The sequence below is a fragment of the Nematolebias whitei genome, chromosome 15 (genome assembly GCF_014905685.2).
Source record: "Nematolebias whitei isolate Nwh7 chromosome 15, NemWhi1, whole genome shotgun sequence".
In the NCBI taxonomy this organism is placed as follows: Eukaryota; Metazoa; Chordata; class Actinopteri; order Cyprinodontiformes; family Rivulidae; genus Nematolebias; species Nematolebias whitei.
In genome coordinates this window covers 13,167,098-13,184,915 of record NC_056512.1, presented here as the reverse complement: position 1 = coordinate 13,184,915, position 17,818 = coordinate 13,167,098, and the positions used below count along the sequence as shown (strand labels likewise).

The 17,818-nt window shown below is 40.9% G+C and overlaps 1 protein-coding gene across 1 annotated transcript in view; it reads right to left on the bottom strand.

Annotated features, from left to right (window-relative positions):
- Positions 1-9,961: 9,961 nt before the first annotated feature.
- slc16a3a (solute carrier family 16 member 3a) overlaps positions 9,962-17,818 on the bottom strand; it is a 39,230-nt gene continuing 31,373 nt past the window's right edge. The window contains exon 7 of the mRNA XM_037689384.1: positions 9,962-10,344. Within this exon, the coding sequence (XP_037545312.1) occupies positions 9,962-10,344 (383 nt within the window). The remainder of the gene's footprint in view (positions 10,345-17,818) is intronic.

The following is a 17,818-nucleotide window of genomic DNA, read 5'->3' as shown; positions in this document are numbered from 1 at the left end:
ATATATATATATATATATATATATATATATATATATATATATATTGTACCTCCTGTGTCCATAGTGCTTGTCTACACCACTGGGTTCACCCTAGCCTGCTAAAATCCTGACACCTTTAGTCCATTTGTCATCAATTAGCATTAATTAAATTCTTAGCTATAACTATAATAAAAGCAGCAAGGTCACAGTTTCAAAGTGTTTGATTGTCTAAAGATATATTTTAAAAACCCCACCACCTGTATAAAAAAACAAAAATAGAAAATAGAAGCCCGTTATTTTTCTGGTAACATTAATTTGATGACAACTGATGTCACTTTGATGTCAATAAACTCTCACAGACAGATTAGCATGAATCTGAAAAAACCCTCCTGTCCTGAATAATCATAACATCCTCATTTGATGTGTGATGTTCTCAGCCCAGGGAGTAGAACCAGTGACTTTTCCCCCTGGCACGCCACCTTTTGCCACTCCATTCCCCCTCATCAGGGGCATTTCCTCCGACATCTGGTAGGCCGGAAGATGCCTGGCATCCATCCAGAGGGACACAAGCTCAATGGATGCTTACACAGGTTGTTCCTCACCCCCAGTAGACGTCCTTAAGTCACTATCCGGGAACACCTGCAGATATATTTTGCAGGGGGGAGCGGGGTACAGCCATCTATCCATGAATGGTGTTCAATTTACGGGGTCCTAAAAAGCATTATCCAGTATTTTCCTGATCAGGAAACATGAAAACTCTCACTTTACCATTATCATTTTATGTTATTCCTGGCTTCTAAAGACACCTGCAAAAACTGATCATTACCTCTTCATGTCAATAACAAAAACACAAGTAGAAAGTGGAAAGAAAAAATGTTTTTTGTGGTCAAAACAGGAGAAAAAACTGGAAGTGGCAAAAATTAAAAAAGCTGAAGCTCACCCCATATGGGACTAGGATGGATAAGATCTTTAAAAAATTCATCTGAGGTACAGCACAGGTTGAGCAAGTGGGAGATAAAGTTAGAGATGCCAGACTGAGATGATTTGGACATGTCCAGAGGGACAATGGGCAAATGGGTAGAAGGGTGTTAAAAAGGATGTCAGCAGCTGTCAGAAAAACAAAAAAGGAAGCCTGAAAAAAGGAAATATAAGGTCAGAGATGACATGGAGGAAGTTGGAGTAAAAAACTATCATTCAGAGTACAGAGAGAGAGAGAGAGAGATGTTGGAGGATGTAGGCTGACTCGCTAAAAGACTACAAAGTTAAGTTTTAATCCGGCACCAGGATGGGTCTGGACAACCTGTCAAAAATGGTTAATAGATACACAGATAACATTTATTTGAGGCATCCCATCTGAGAAAAAAAGAGTATTTTATTAAAAGGTTTGGAACACCATTTGTGTAAAAACCTCTCCTCGACAGCTAATTCTGGTAACAGTTTGGGCCCTGCATCTTTCTGCAGTTTCTTGCCAAATGTCTGGCCTTCCCACATGTCCAACAGTAAAACTGGCCCAATGACATTGGTCCTATACCTGATATTACTGTTTCCACTTCTAACTCCACCCCTGCATGATGCACATTGGTAGGTTATTTGCTCCATTTGGAAAACTCCTACATCTGCTTCCAGGGATGGGCCTACAGCTGTCATGCGGGCCATTCTTTGTTCAAGGATTCAAGATTCTTTATTTGTCATTTGCACCACATGTAAATTGTGTACACAGGGTCCCAGTTACGTCCAACAATAAAATGTAAAAGAAAAACAGTAATAAAATCAGATATGAACTAAGAAATACATCAACTAAATATACACTAAGGACTAGTAGCATAAAAACATTATGTTGAACAGCAGCATAAACATGAGTCTGAGAGAGCAGATGAGCGCGCATGAACGTTCTTCTTCTTTTCCTTAGCTCTCTCTCTTCAGTGATTTAGTTGCTCTTTAAGCAGTTGCTGGTTTATCGTTTTAAATTTGCGCGCTTCTTCTTCATGTCTCTGATCTTGTCTCTTTACATGGTTTATTAATGTAGCTACTAAAGGCATCAAACTTGTGAATTCCTGCACCAGTTCCATCTGTGCAATCCCACCCTGTATTTCCCTCAACTCATTTATAATGGTATTGCTAGGGCCAGGCTCTACACCAAAACTAAACAGGTCGCCTGTCTCTATGTCCAGTTCTTTACTCCTCACCTCATCTGTTGCTTCATCTCTATCCTCCTCCTTGAGTCGTTCCCTGTCTCCCTCAGTGTCAAAAGTTTGGTCACCTTCCCCTATTTTCAGCACAAGCATTTGGATTAAGACAGGATTACTTGGGCTAACCTCCACATGTTTGCTGTTAGATGTTTGTAGTCTAAGCTTAGGGTGGGATTCAGCTACTCCTAACAAAGTTTGCACCTCCTTATAGGGCCTATCATGGTCCCTAAGATTGAGAGTGTGTGTTGTAGGTGTAGAATGTGTGCAGGGAGGTCGGTTTATCTCACCCGTCCCCGTGTGTGTAGGATCACCTGTTTCATCAGTTGTCTTCAAGCTTGGTGCTTCAGTCTCCTGAACAGCCTCCTTCAGTTTGTCCTATTGGGTTTGAAAAGAGGTACTGAAATAAAATGTTGTGAGTTTCAAAAAATCCTATGTCTGCAATACCACTTTAAGGGCCTTGCCCCTTGTCAGCCACCCTGCACTGTCAGATCCTGTACGTGCCATTTAGTCAATAATCAAACAAAAATGTATGTACGAGACGATTCTTATTTTTAGGGAAACGATAGCGTTTTGCGTGTTCAAAAACACTCTCGGACCACTTCCGGTTAGTGATGTTGCTAACGCTTCCAGCCCGCTCCCCCCGCACGTCCCAGCAAAAAAATGCCACGTATATAAATTTTTATGTCTGATAATTACATTCACAAAATCACGTTTTACACTGTAACGTTCTACTGCCTTTCAGTTCACTAAACTGTGAGCACAGGGCCGAAATCAAAGCAGCCTGTCAGTCCTTAAGGGACACGCAGAAATTAGATTTCACAGGTTTCCTGCTTACCTCATAAGATGTTAATAGTCGGCTCATAAAGTCTACACAGACTCGGTCACTTGCCGCTGTGTCACTATTAAATAATAAGAAACAAGCTAGCACTTCTAAAGAAGGGAGCAGGTCATGGCACCAAGCTGTTACAGCGAGAGCCGATGCAGGCCCCGAGCTACTGCAGCTAGCTGTTGCTAGCTGTGGGCCTCAGGTCCTCCCCCCGATTAGGACCTCCTTCAGAAGCGGCAACTCATACGATCAATAAATCAAGGAAAGGTGAATTAAGTTTTACCAATTGTATTAAATCAAGGCAGGAGAAGTTTTACAGTTTACAGCGCAGGCCTCCGATACAATTCAACGTGAGATCAGGAGTCGGAAGGGCCGGATGTCCCATGGCATTACAGATTTATAGGGCCTTAGACTCCTCCTTCACAGAAGGAGAGCACAGCCTATCACGTGGATAAGGGGGAGGGACTAAGTGTGATTTCATTGGATCTTATCTGGTTTAACGTGCACAGAAAAAATTATACTGTGGATAAAAAGCCTTTCTAGGTGATGTAGCAGGCCAATAAAGAAAAAGAAAAACTCTATTCCTTGACGGATATTGAATCCCTGGGAGACTCTTTTTAGAGTTGCTTGTCCCGTTTAAACCAGTCAGAACCAGGTCATAATTTCATTATAATCCGTCTTTGAGCAGATCAAAACCCAGGGTCAGTCTAGATCAGGGGTGTCAAACTCACTTACAAAAGGGGGCCAATATTAAAACCTTTTTCAAAGTAAGTGCCAATTTCTGAAACTACATTACCTCAAGTTAGACACATTCAACAGCGGTAAAGTTAGTTTTACGTTGGACATTCGAGCTCCGGAGCTTCAGCGGGGCGCTGCTCTTTGCTCAAATCGAAAAAGGCAACTCGACCCTGGCCAGCCACACCCAATCTGCCCCGCTCAATCTGCCTGTCTATGAGGAGGGGCAGGCTGAGCGCGGCTGACCGAAATCAGGCTGCTTGCTTCGAATTGAACAAGAAGAAGACATCGCTGAAGCCACGGCGCTCGAATGTTTACAGAGAAGCTGCTAAACTTCATAATTAATGACCAACCACTATCAGTTGTAGAAAACGAAGGATTTCACACTTGATACTTGCAGTCAAGATATAGTTTACCCTCCAGGAGATATTTATCAGTACAACAGTAGACAATCATAAAAAAACATATGATTTGAAAATTATATATATTAAAAAAAACGAAACAAAAACAGCTACATTATAAAGTGATGAAAAATACTAAAAACAGGAACATGTCTGTTGGTTTATGCCATGAACTTAGCAGATGTTTAAAGTTATTTAACATTTTATTTTATTTAATTCATTTATTCGTTCATTTAAAAGAAACAAAATTTAAAAAATCATCAAAAAGAAAACATTGAATGAAAAGAGTGCAGAAAGAAGAAAAAAATTATTATATCTGCCCCTTATTTAAAAAAATATAAAATAACTTTGAACAATCTCTTAAATTAACAAAGTCCATGCTCAATAATCCAGGTATAAAATCCTGAAGCCTTCCGGATCGAAGGCGAAACGTTTCAGCACAAAAAAAGAAACTGTCCAGATGACCTGACTGAAAAATGTTGGAATCACTTAAATTAATCACTTTAATATCCACTTTAAAGCTAGGAATAATAATAAAAAAAAAACATGTTTTGTGTTAGCATAATTTAATTCTAACTTTAAAACTTATCCAACATTAATACAACTTACCTCAAGTTGCCTCTTTGGACATGCATGCATATATTTGTACAAACTGTACTTGAGAGGAAATTATTACAGTCTCATATAAAATCAATGATGATCATGATATCGGAACTGGATCGGTATCGGCCGATATTCAGATTTAAGTATCGGGATCGGAAATTTAAAAAAGTGGATCGGTGCATCCCTAGTTAGGATATCCACATGTTTGGAGAGCTTCTTGGATGTGTTTCTGTTCCTTTTCCTTCCCTCCTGTCTTCATGGGGATGCGTTCGGCTCGATGCTGTAAAGTTCTGATGGCAGAGTTTGTGTTCCAGTGGATGGTGGGAGTCAAACAGAAGATACTGGTCTGTGTGGGTTGGTTTTCTGTAAAAATCAATGTTACGGCATTCCTCTCTCTCCATCTGAACCAAACAGTCCAAAAAAGGCAGCTTGTTGTCGTTTGCATCCTCTCTGGTGAACTTGATGTTGTTATCGACCGAGTTGGTGTGTCTGGTGAACGCTTCTATTTCCTTGGCTTGGATTTTGACCCAGGTATCATCCACATATCGGAACCAATGGCTTGGCGTTGTTCCCTCTCTCTTAGGGCTCTCTGTTCCACTTCCTCCATGTAGAGATTGGCAACAATGCGTGACACTGGAGATCCCATGGCACAGTCAATAATCTGTAAGGACATGTTAAGTAGCATGTCCTTACAGACATTTTTCTGTCTGTAAAAATGGTCATTGAACTTAAAATAAGTTGTGGAGAGGCAGAGAACCAACAGGGTGCAGATCTGGTCTGGGGTGAAGTTGGTCCTGTTGGTTAAGTCATTGTCTTGTAGAAGTGGTTTTCTGATGGTTTCTACTGCTTCAGAGATGGGTATGCATGTGAAAAAAGAAGTCACATCATACAATACAAGGGTTTCTCCTGGGGTTAGTTTCAAATGTTGAATTTTGTTGGCAAAATCAAAAATCAACCCACCTTCAGGTCAATTGCTTGTCTCAGCTCCCGGCATTTTGCCAATGATTGCAGCCCCCTCCTAAATGAGATGCAAGACATTATGGAAGTATCTATAACATGGGGCGGCTGTGGCTGAGTGGTTAGAGCAGTTGTCCTCCAATGCGAGAGTTGGGGGTTCGAATCCACCAGCAGTCACATGCTGAAGTGTCCCTGGGCAAAACACTGAATCTCTCATAGCCTCTGATGTGTGTCCCATCAGTGCATGAATGTGATAAAGCACTGATTAGTCTCATCAGAATGATTTGCTCAATTAGCTTTGTAGAGATCTAGTAGAGTGCTGTATGAATGGGTAAATGAGGACACAGATTGTAGTGTAAACAGCTTTGAGTATCTGGAAATAAGATAGAAAGGCGCTAAATAAGTACAGTTCATTTACATTTACTATGTCAGTGCAAAAAATATGATTTAAGGAATGCAAACAGCGTTCTAAGCAAGGAAGCGTTTTGATCTAGGAATGTTTATCAGTTTATAGATCCTGATCTTCTCCCTTTGACTCTTCCAAAGTCCATCTTGTCCATCTGGAAAGGAATGAGACCACACTTAGCCCAGCCCCCTCATCCACATGATAAGCTGTGCTCTCCTTCTGTGAAAGGAGGAGTCTAGGCCCTATATATTTGTAATGCCATGTGACAGGCACTTCCGGTGCAGGATCCCACGTTGTGTATCGGACTGGCCAGCTCCTTAAACTGTAACCTTCTCCTGCCTCGATTTTAATGCAATTGGTAAAACTTAATTCATGTTTCCTTGATTTATTGATAGTGTGAGTTGCTGCTTCTGAGGGAGGTCCGAGCCAGGGGGCAGTGTGAACTGGATGTGCATGTGGGGTCTGAGATGAGGCCTGAGGCCCACAGCTAGCTGCAGTAGCTCGGGGCCCGCATCGGCTATTGCCATAACAACTTCACAAATCCAAGTTCATGCTCAATAATCCATGTAATAAATCCAACAATGTTAAGTCAAACTTACTTAACTTCAAAGTTAAGTCAAACAAAGTTGTTTTGGCCATGGCTGCCTCAGACGAGTCAGGGGGGTGGACTCCAGAAATCAGCGTATCACCACAAAACTGTGAGAGTGTGCTGCTTATGGGACTGGGTTTGCTGTAGCTCCTTGGACTGATGAAGTCCTTTGGATGAGATCACGAGAGATGAAACTTTTCAACATAAAGACATCATTCAGAGGACATGACTTAACTTTGTTGGACACCTTCAAGTAGTTTGGGGGTAACTTTTGGTGATTTTTCACATCTGTTCAGAACTAACATTTGTGTCTTAAAATAATTTATTAGCATCAATAAGTTCTAAAACAACAAAATTTTTCTTTAATATTCTATTACACTGACACTCAAAGACAGTACAGACAAGACATTTCTAACTTCAACAAAGTAAAACAATCTAATAGAATAGTTATGTTAAAATATATTATTGTTTTATATATATTTATATATACTTTTATATTTCACTAACAGTTAGCCACATCTTTCACCACACTTTGCTCCACAGAAAGCAGTTGTATGTTTCACTCCACAGTTTGTGTTGGGCAGCTATGTGAGCATGGTACTGTCACAAAACATTTATCCACAGCAACAGGAAGCTCTTACGTCTGTCTGGAGGGAGCACCCTCCAAGAGCAGCAGCATCTTAAACAGAAACATTTGTCTAACTCAAGCAGGAATCACAAAGCTTCCACATTAGCAGCAACACTAACACTGCATGCAGCAACTATGGTGTATTAATACAACTCTTCTCTAGCATCACTCACTCTGCCCTCACTGGAACAGCACAGCTTGTGGTGGGGGAGTGGGAAGAAGAAAAGAAAAGCTTACAATTTACAGTATATGGGTTTTACAGACATTGTTTGAAACCATAACAGGAACATGACCCCCAAAAAAAAAAACATGAATCATTGTCCATTTTTGTGAAACTTAACAGTAAAAACAGCTTTCATCTCCTAAACATTATTGTTCAGGATTTGAAGGTTGAAATAATGAATAAAAGAAGAAAGAACAAGTAAAGAACAGCATAGTATCAGCCTTGTGACTATCATGCTGTTTTTACTCGCTAACAACAAACCTCAGGAAAAAATAAATATAGATCTCAGTGCATTTCATTGTGTGACATTCTTAGATTTCATCTTTAGATTTATGTTAGTACTGGTTAAAGATATATAATAATTAATTTCCTTTAAAAAACTGCTTAATACTTCTAATAAACTGAAGCATAATAAAATAAAGTGCTTTTTCTTATTTGTACTACTGATGATTATGACTTTGACAATAATGAAACCTAGTAATGTACAGTGAGTGCCCGTAGGTGCAAGCCACATGAAGCTTTGTTTGGTTCAAAATATCCTGATGCTGCTCAATAATCCAGGTAAAAATCTTACAAAATAAAGTCAGGTCCTCTGGACGGATTCTTCTTGTTGAAACGTTTTGTCTTTTGTCCAAAAGACTTCTTCAGTCTAAGGAGCTGCAACAAACTCAGTCTTATAAATAACACCTTCTCATAGTGGATCAACCAGTTTGTTGTTGACATCCAGAACTAGATGTTCACATGTAAAAGGAGGACCATCAGTCTAACGACCGATCGTTAGTGCCCTGAAGGCCACTTGCCATTCGCTGAGAGCTGAGTGATACTAGCAATAACAGCATTGTAAGAGGTGGACAATTGAACATGGAGGCCTCCACCCGTTTAATGATGGACGCCTGTGACAGCCACTGACCAAAAAGATGGCCCAGCACAGAAGAGCATCATCAGGCCAGGACTCTGTGGTCTACACTCGTCTCCAGGCCAGCGGTCACTCTTTCAGGGATGAAGATGTTCACATCGTGGATAGAGAGGAACATTTGGTTTGAGAGATGAGTGAAGGAAGCCATCTTTGAGAAGAGAAACCGTCCATCATTAAACAGGGGTGGAGACATCTGTGTCCAACTGTCCCCCTCTTACAATGCTGTTATTGCTAGTATCACTCAGCCCTCTGTGAATAGCAAGCTGCTATCAGAGCACTAATGATCAGTTGTTAGGCTGATGGTCCTCCTTTAGCATGTGAACAACTAGTTTTGGATGTCAACAACAAACTGGTTGATCCAATATGAGAAGGTGCTATTTATAAGACTGAGTTTGTTGCAGCTCCTCAGACTGAAGAAGTCTTTTGGACAAAAGACAAAACGTTTCAACAAGAAGAATCCATCTGACTTTCTGACTTTTAAAATTAACAACTGACCAGTAGAGGATTGTTTCAGTGTTCTATGGTTCTGGGGAAAGGTTCTGAACAATTAACATCTTGTGTGTTGTAGATAGCTCTCTACATGGCCTCAGTTTGGAAAAACACTGTTTATTTCAGGGAGAACTGATGAGCTGAACCAGTAGGCAGGCACTTTCTGTGTACTTCTGTTGAAAGAATTAACTTGTTATTCCTCAAATTGAGGTAATTGAAAGAGCTATGTATAACAGGTAGGATAATAATTGTTCATAACATTTCCACAAAAAACTCATTTAAAATGGCCAGAATGTCCCATTAGCTTTGCATCAGAATCAGTTACCCCATTCATCCATCCATCATCTTTACCCGCTTCTTCCTTTTTGGGTCGTGGGGGCTACTGGTGCCCATGTCCAGCAGTCACTGTTTGAGAGGTGGAGGACACCTTGGACAGGTCTCCAGTCCATCACTGGGACACATAGAGACAAACGAGACAAACAACCCTTGCTGAGGCAGCAACTCATTCATTATTTCATCATCTGGGTTTTCAGCACTTCATATGAATAATGAGTGTATAGCACAGTTTTTGTGGGATGGATGGATTGTTAGTTTATAAATTTTTCTGATTTTGGTAAACACTTCCTGCTCACCTGCATAAAAAGTGAAGTTATTTTTTTGGGTTTTTTTGTTGATATTGATTGTTCTGGTTTTTAACAAAATTATCCTTTACTTATATTTGCTGGTGGCCAGATATTAAAATAATCATACCAACATTTGATATGAACTGTATTCACATGGCAGTGTTGCAACTAACTTCTTCTGTTATTTAGCTTAAAAGAAACATCCAAACGTGTCATAAAATATTGCTCTCAGTAACTTCAGATTTTACAATCCAGTGAAGTTAACTCCCTCCCTGCAAATGTCAGACATCAACACATCCAATAAACACTGAATTATGGGGGAAAGCGTTGTAACAGGTGTTGTGCTAGTTAGTACACTTCACAGAGATGTTAGGTTAATAATGCCAGCAGGGTTCTCCTATAGGCATGTTTCAGGACATGCAGCCATGCTGCCGTTCTGCTGAGGCTCTTTCAGGAACCTCTCCACTTCCTGTGAGTCCACAGTTATACTCTTTGGCCTGTACTCAACCATTTTCTCCCTGTTTTTGTCCTCCTCCTCATTTGCTGCTTTCTCTTGTTCCTCTCTAGCCCCTTTCTCGTCAACATCTGCACCTTTGCTGCACACATTCTCAGACCAGTCATCTGTTGCTGTGATGCTCTCCAGTTTGTTTGCCTCCACAGAGGGCTTCCGTTTGATAAACAGGAAGTTGCAGGTAGCCAGAACCACAGCTGAGACCACCACTTCACATCCCGCCAGCAGGAAGACGTACATGTAGTTCTTGGTGGCGTCAAGCAGCCGCCCTGGAACAGAAGCAGGATAATTGCAGAAAGAGATGAGATTAAATGAGTTCTCTACAGAGGTTTGGCAAAAATCATTTACATTTGCCCACTTTTCAGTACAATACACTGCATGAAAACTTTTGTTTTCTGTTACTATCTCTTCCCACTGGATGATGACCCTGTTAAAGCATAAAAACTCGTGCAGTGGAGGATCTCTGTAGGATCTTGGTGAGGTCTTCAGTTGTGTATAAAAGGAACAGGCTGATTATTTTAGAAGCAGTGTTCTATCAAATAGTTGAACTGAACATCAACCATGTTTTTGTCATTAGCTCTGTGGCTGCAGAATATCAGTACACTTGATCAGCACGTCTAGTCCAAAGGTTTATTCTGCACCGGTCACCGGTATATTGAGCAGCTTAAGCACCAATAACAATCGACATTGACAAATACACAATGAGCAGCACACATACGTAGGTAGGCCTGTCGCAATAAACAATAACTCAATTAATCGCATGATAAATGAAAATTATCAACCTCATTTTCATTTATCGGCTTCATCGTTTCTTCGCGTCTCTCTTTCTACTGAAGACACTGGATGACAAAAAGCTCAACTCCGGTGCTCTTCACTGACCCCTCCCTTTCTCTTTTCTCTTTAAAATCTGTTTAAACCGTCCAAAATCACATTTTTGTATTGTTTAAAATAGCTAAGCTGAGAAGCTAACCTACGAGCTAAGCTAACAGACCGACCTGCGGAAAAAAAAACTCTGTCTTGTCGAAGCGCCAAAATTCACAGTTGAACCCGTACCTTTGTGTAAAAAGTTTTTCTCTGCAAAAAGAAGCTGAGAACTTGTTTACAGATTTTTTATGAAAAGCTTTATGTGAAAAATGCTATGCTAAAGAGCTCAACCCACACTGAGTGTCCGCCATTTTGGGAACCAAAGAGAGACAAGTCATGAGACATGTCAAGGGGCCTCCCTCTCATATTTCTTAAAGAGACACGCTCCTTCCCTTTCTATCCATCCTTCGGTTCAAACAGTCTTATACTGCCATCTGGTGGTCAAAAAAGGTACTGCATGCAAAACAAAAATTTGACAATAATTACTGATCAAATTTCAATCAATATTATTGCTTATTGCGATAATTTCTGAGACAATTAATCGCCCAGTAAAATTTGTGATCATGACAGGCCTACACATACTTGTCTGTAGTAACATGCATGTTGTTGAGAAAACAGCAACAAACTAAACAAATGGTGCCATGCAAAAGTGTAGATGTTTAAAATGACCTTCCTACATCAGTAGGAAGAGAGTTGTTTATAAAACCTTAAAAATTGTTTAAAATGGGCTAGCCATTTCTTCATACTTCGTACTCTATAAATGATGTCACGACGTACACCATAAAAACTAATGATAACTATTTGACAGAGCATCACTTCAAAAAAGGACCAGACTGTCCCTCAATGATCCCTTTTACATGTAGTGTGTTGTGGAGGGTTTAGACCGTGTTCAGAATGCTTGTATCAAGGTTAGGTTCACAGTGTATGTTTTCAGTGGAAATCCCGTGTATTCCAGTGGATTTTTTTTGGGGGGGGTCTGGACAGATAACAGATTTGAGAAAATAATTAGAGAAAACTATTATTTTAATCAGTATAAAGAACAGAAAGCACATCAACCTTTTATATCAGCAATACAATGCAGTTAGGCCTTTCAAAAATCTGTCCTCATTAGATGGTTCAGTCCACTGATCCAGGACAAGGTGCGAGTGCACCTAAACCCTGCAAGGAACTGGGTTTCTGTAGCATAACAGGGAGCAAATTTGACTTTGTGTGTGGAATGGTGTTCAAGCCTCAGAGAAAACTCTGAAGTTTTCTTGTTATATTTCTTCTTTATGTGGACGACGGCAGTTACCGGTATATTTCTATAATGTTTAAAGGGATCTCTGATCAGCAGGAACAATAGATCTGTGGCTTATAATTTATATTGGCAGTAAATTAATGTGTCTGAAGAATTTTTTTTTTTTTTGATTTGGTGGATTTATTTATTTGACATTTGTATTATGTTTGTTAGCATGTATATGTTTAGAGCTTTAAAATCTTGCAAAACTGCTCAGTGACAATTATTCATTGATGAGAAAAAGTAATTTAAACCAAATTAAATTATCCTCAACCTAATTCTAAACAATCTTTAGACTGAGGAAAACAACACCCGTATTTTATGTACATTGACAGTTTCTTACAGTTATTCACCTCACATCTCTCTGGGGTTGTGAATAATTTTTATTTTGGACTTTATTATTGTGTATGGATGCAGGTAAGATGTTAAGTAACATGTCCTTAAAGTTTTAATGATTGGATGGATGGACGGACGGACGGACGGACATTCAACCTTTATTTAGACAGGTAAATCCCATTGAGTCTCGAAGACTCATTTACAAGAGAGACCTGATTTCAACAAAGAATGATGACAACAATGGACAACAGCGACAACAATAGACAGTTATAAAAAGGCATACAGATTATTTTTTTTTACAAATAAGATGACAAAAAAAGTAACAAAAACAGCTAGATTATAAGGCGAATGTAGAAAACTAAAAACAGGAACATGTCTGCATTGTTTTTTCCCATGAACTTAAGAGATGTTTAAAGCCACTTAGAGACGTCAAGGTCGAGAGCTTCAGATCTTTTTGTAAGATATTCCAGGAAACAGGAGCGGAGTAGGAGAAGACCCTTTTACCAAGTTCAGTCCTCACTGAGGGAACACTGCAGGTAATAATGTCCTGAGAGTGTACGCTGTAGCTGCACTCATGCAGAGACATGTAGGAGGAGATGTATGAAGGCAGCAAACCAAGAAGTGATTTAAATATGAAAATGTACCAGTGAGAGAGTCTGTGTGAAGTTAATGATGTCCAGTTAACCAGTGAATACAGGGTGCAGTGGTGGGTACGATAATCACAGCCAGTTATGAATCTTAGTGCACCATGATAGACAGCATCCAACATCTGCAGGGTTCTTGTAGGAGCGTTCATGTAAATAATGTCACCGTACTCAGTGGAGGGAAGGAAAGTCACAGTTACAAGGCGTTTTCTAGCATTCAGGGTTAGGCAGGATCTGTTTCTGAAAAAGAAACCCAGTTTAACTTTCAGTTTCTTTACTAGGTTTTCCACATGGAGCTTAAAAGAGAGATGCGAGTCGACCAAGATACCCAAATATTTATAAGAATCAACAAACTCAATGGGGACACCATTTGAGGATAAAATCGGAGGAAGAACTGCTGGGACCAACTTCCTGTTTGAAAAAAGCATCCCTTTGGTTTTGTCAGCATTTAGGACAAGTTTGAGGCAGAACAAATCAGACAGGATGATGTCAAATGCAGATTGCAAAAGCTGGAAAGCCTTATCAATAGTTTTAGCTCGACAATAAACAACTGTGTCATCAGCATAGAAATGTAAGGATTGCATCAGGGATGCTCTGACCTACACTACCTATGTAGATTGTAAAGAGGGTGGGTCCTAAGACTGAGCCTTGTGGTACACCATTGTTGACTGTTAAATAACTGGAGGAAGTACCATTATGTTGAAAACATTGCCTCCAATCTGAGAGATAGTTAGAGAACCAACCAATGGTGTATAACAAGGAGTAATGGTGTATAACTGGAAGTTGTTGTTTTCAACCAGTTTGACAAGACTGTCAACAAGGAAGAGGGCCGACAGTGGATGAGGGGGCATACCAAAGAGACCATCTTATCACAAGCAGAACTGGTTTGTTCCACTTTGGAGTAAGCTGTTGGGGGAAGAATCAGTTTTGTTGTGTGTTTCCTTGACTGATGAAGCCTTCCAGACTGACAGCGAAACGTTTCAGCACAAAAAAAAGAAACTGTCCAGATGACCTGACTGAAAAATGTTGGATTGTATACCTGGATTATTGAGCATGGATTTTGTTGCAACCAATGGTGTGTTCTGAGAAACCGATTTCTGATAGCTTATGACACAAGATGCCATGGTCCACAGTGTCAAAATCTTTAGACAGATCTAAGAAAAGTGCAGCACAATAATCCTTAGCATCCAGTGCTTCAACAACGTCATTAAGAACTTTCAGTGAAGCAGTGGTTGTGCTGTGTTGTTTCCTGAAACCAGATTGATGGTGAGGTAGGATGTTAAATGAGTCCAGGTAATTTTTGATTTGAGAGTTTATCAGTTTTTCTAGAACCTTGGCTAAAATGCAGAGTTTAGAGATTGGTCGATAGTTGTTCAGTGAGGTGGGGTTACCTCCCTTCAGCAAAGGAAGAACAAAGGCTGTTTTCTAAGCATCTGGAATGGAGTTTTTGCTTATGGAAAGGTTAAAGCTGTGGGTCACAGGGACTGTGAGGATATGAGCAGCCAGCCTTAGGAAATAAGGTGGAAGTTCATCTGGTCCTGCAGATTTTTTAGGATCAAGACCTTTTAACAGTTTATTTACCTCACTGATTGAGAACGGAGAAAAAGAGAAGGTGTGATTAACTGAAGATTGACTTGTAGGAGGGATTTGATTTGTAGAAGTTTGGTTATTAAGTGAAGTGGCTGATTTTCCATTAGTAACTGTGTCAAATAAAGAACTAGAAGCAACAAAATGTTTGTTGAAACAGTTCAGGATCTCGTGTTTATTTGACACAAGAACAGAGTTAACGAGAAGTTGTGATGGGAGGTCAGATGATTGGGGGCTGCCTGAGAGAGATTTTATGGTTTTCCAGAATCTGTTAGGGTCATTTAGATTTTTGGAAGTCTGAGATAAGAAATAGTTGCGTTTTGCTGCTTTAATAGCAGTTGTGCATTTATTCCTCATCTGCCAAAAACTCAACCAATCAGCGTATGAGCCAAATTTTTTTCACTGCGGCCCAAAGATGATCTCTCCTGTGCAGGAGGTCAGTTAGCTCAGGAGTAAACCAGGGGCTGTCTCGTCCCTTTATTCTGAACTCACGAAAAGGAGCATGTTTGTTCACAAAATAAATAAAACTATTATGAAAATACACAAAGTTTGTTTTCTCAGTTATTATTTTGTTATTATGAAAATAGTTCCAAGCGGTGTTCACATCATCAGTTAATAGAATACGATGCCAGTCAAAGTGAGATAGATCCCAGAGGAATGACTGTTCACAAAAACGTTTCAAATCCCTTTTTTTAATTAATCTGGGCCTAGAAGGTAGAAGTTTAATATCTCTGAGAGTCGCTGTCACACAATGATCACTCAAAATGTTAGTGAATACACATGTACCAGGGAATTTGTGAGGCATATTTGTTAGAAACAGGTCTAAGATGGAAGATTTTTCAGGACGTTTTTTGTTTAATCTAGTGGGAGAGTCGATCAATTGGGTTAGATTTAGTGACAGGTAACATTCCTTGAATTTATCACAGAGGGGGGTCGACTTATCCCAGTCAATGTTGAAATCTCCTGCCAAAAAATCTCTTTGAATTTTAAATTTCCAAGGAATTCAATCAGGGAGGACAGAGCCTCAGGTGTTGCTGAGGGGGGATGATAACCCACTACAGAAAAGATCTGGCCTCCATTCAAAGTGATGTTTACAGCTAAGGCCTCAAACTGGTTTGGGATTGTTTTTGCAGACACAAGACCAGAAATCAGAGAATCTCTGATGTAAATAGCAACGCCATCCCCCTTTTTTGACGATCACAGCGATAGATGTTAAATCCATTGATTGCCAGGTCATTATCGAGTACAGATTTGTTGAGCCAGGTTTCAGAGATGAAGATTACATCTGCCTCAGAAGAACTGACCAGAATTTTCAAGGCATTAAGTTTTCTCAGAAGGCTACGAGCGTTTACATGCAGAAAATTAAGTCCTGACATGTTTTTAAAGTCATTTGGTGTGCTGTAATTAGTGGGGGGTCCAGGGTTGGGCTGAATCCCTGAAAGCAGTAACAACATTATTATCAGACATTTTCTTGAGTTTTTCGTGATGTGTAATTACAGGAGTTAACAGTGTGACAATTACCCCCCATAATTGAACCATGAGAAACATTAATGAAGATGCGGTCATTCAGAACCCAAAAACAGTGATAGTTGCAGTGATGGGCAGATCCAGGTGTATTAACAAGATTCAGTGACTCCAGATAGTCTGAGATCTGAAAATAATGACAATAATATGAATGGTGCAAAAAAGTCTCAGATCATAAAGCTTCACAAATCAAATGGGCAAACAAACCCGACGAGGTGGCCCAACTGCAATTTGAGTTGGGCTGAGGGGGGCTCCAGCCCCCCTGCGAAGATGGATGGATGCTCCCATGAGAAACAAAAGCTGGGTCCAGAATCAACAGGCAGAAACAGATAATTTGCAGCAAATAGCAGAACAAGCTGCCAGAAAAGCCTCCTGAAATGAAAGGCATGGTCCTAGCTCATTTCAGGTCAACAGGGGACAACAGTGTGATACGGAATAAAATTTAATTATTATCCAGGTGAGTTTGGATGGAGGCCTGCAGCAACTCTGATGCAAACTCCGAACTTCTCTCGAGCACCACACAGCGCTGCTCCTCTGCGCTTCACTCCGCTTCTCTGCATGTCACCTCCGCACCCGACAGCACGAAAGGCACCCCCGGTGAAAAACGACGAGACTGACCGGAGAGGCTGAAGTCATCACTGGTCCAGTCCGGTTCTGCTCCAGTTCAGCTCCAGTGCTCCACAGCATGAGAAGAGGCTGAAATGGCTGAAGTTGTCCCTGGCCCGGTTCTGCTCCGGTCTGGTTCCGGCGGCGCTTCAAAGCATCAGAGCATCTCCTCCAGGTGAACAAAGCGGTTCCCATGGAGGTGGACAGTCTTTCGTTAAAAGGTTATGGGTTGCTCACTGAGGCTGAGACCAGCTCTATTAAAGACGAAGTCCCCCACAACCAACTCGGTTCTGTTCTGGTCCAGTTCGGGTGACACAGGTACACTTCCCCCACACCAGTGAAGACACCACAAGGGCCAGTCCAGCAGAAAACCAGCAAAAAAGCCATCAAAATACCACCCAGCAATTCTTGTCAGAACCAGGTAGAACCACAAAGGTCTATATGAGAAGTTTGTTGGGGTCCGGAGAGAGAAACAACACCGGACCTTCGTGCGGCAACTCCCCAGCTCGAGGGGTCACCTGGCTGGCAGGGTGTGCTCAGAGTGACTGGTGGGGTGGAAGCGGCCGGTCCTGGACCAAAATAATTTTTTGGACGGTCCCATCCGGCTCTCTGAGTCACTGAACACCGAATTCGGTTGGAAGGGGGACCAACTTTAGTCTGGTTCGAAAAACGGGTCAGTTTGATGATAAAAGACTGCAGAGAAGCCAGGGGGAGCTGCCGTCCATCAGCTTGCCGGAACCGGAGAAACGATCGATCGGTCGGTCGGTCGGTAGGTCGGTAGATCGGTCGGTAGGTCGGTCGGTAGATCGGTCGGTAGGTCGGTCGGTCGGTCGGTCGATAGATAGATAGATAGATAGATAGACAGACAGACAGACAGACAGACAGACAGACAGACAGACAGACAGA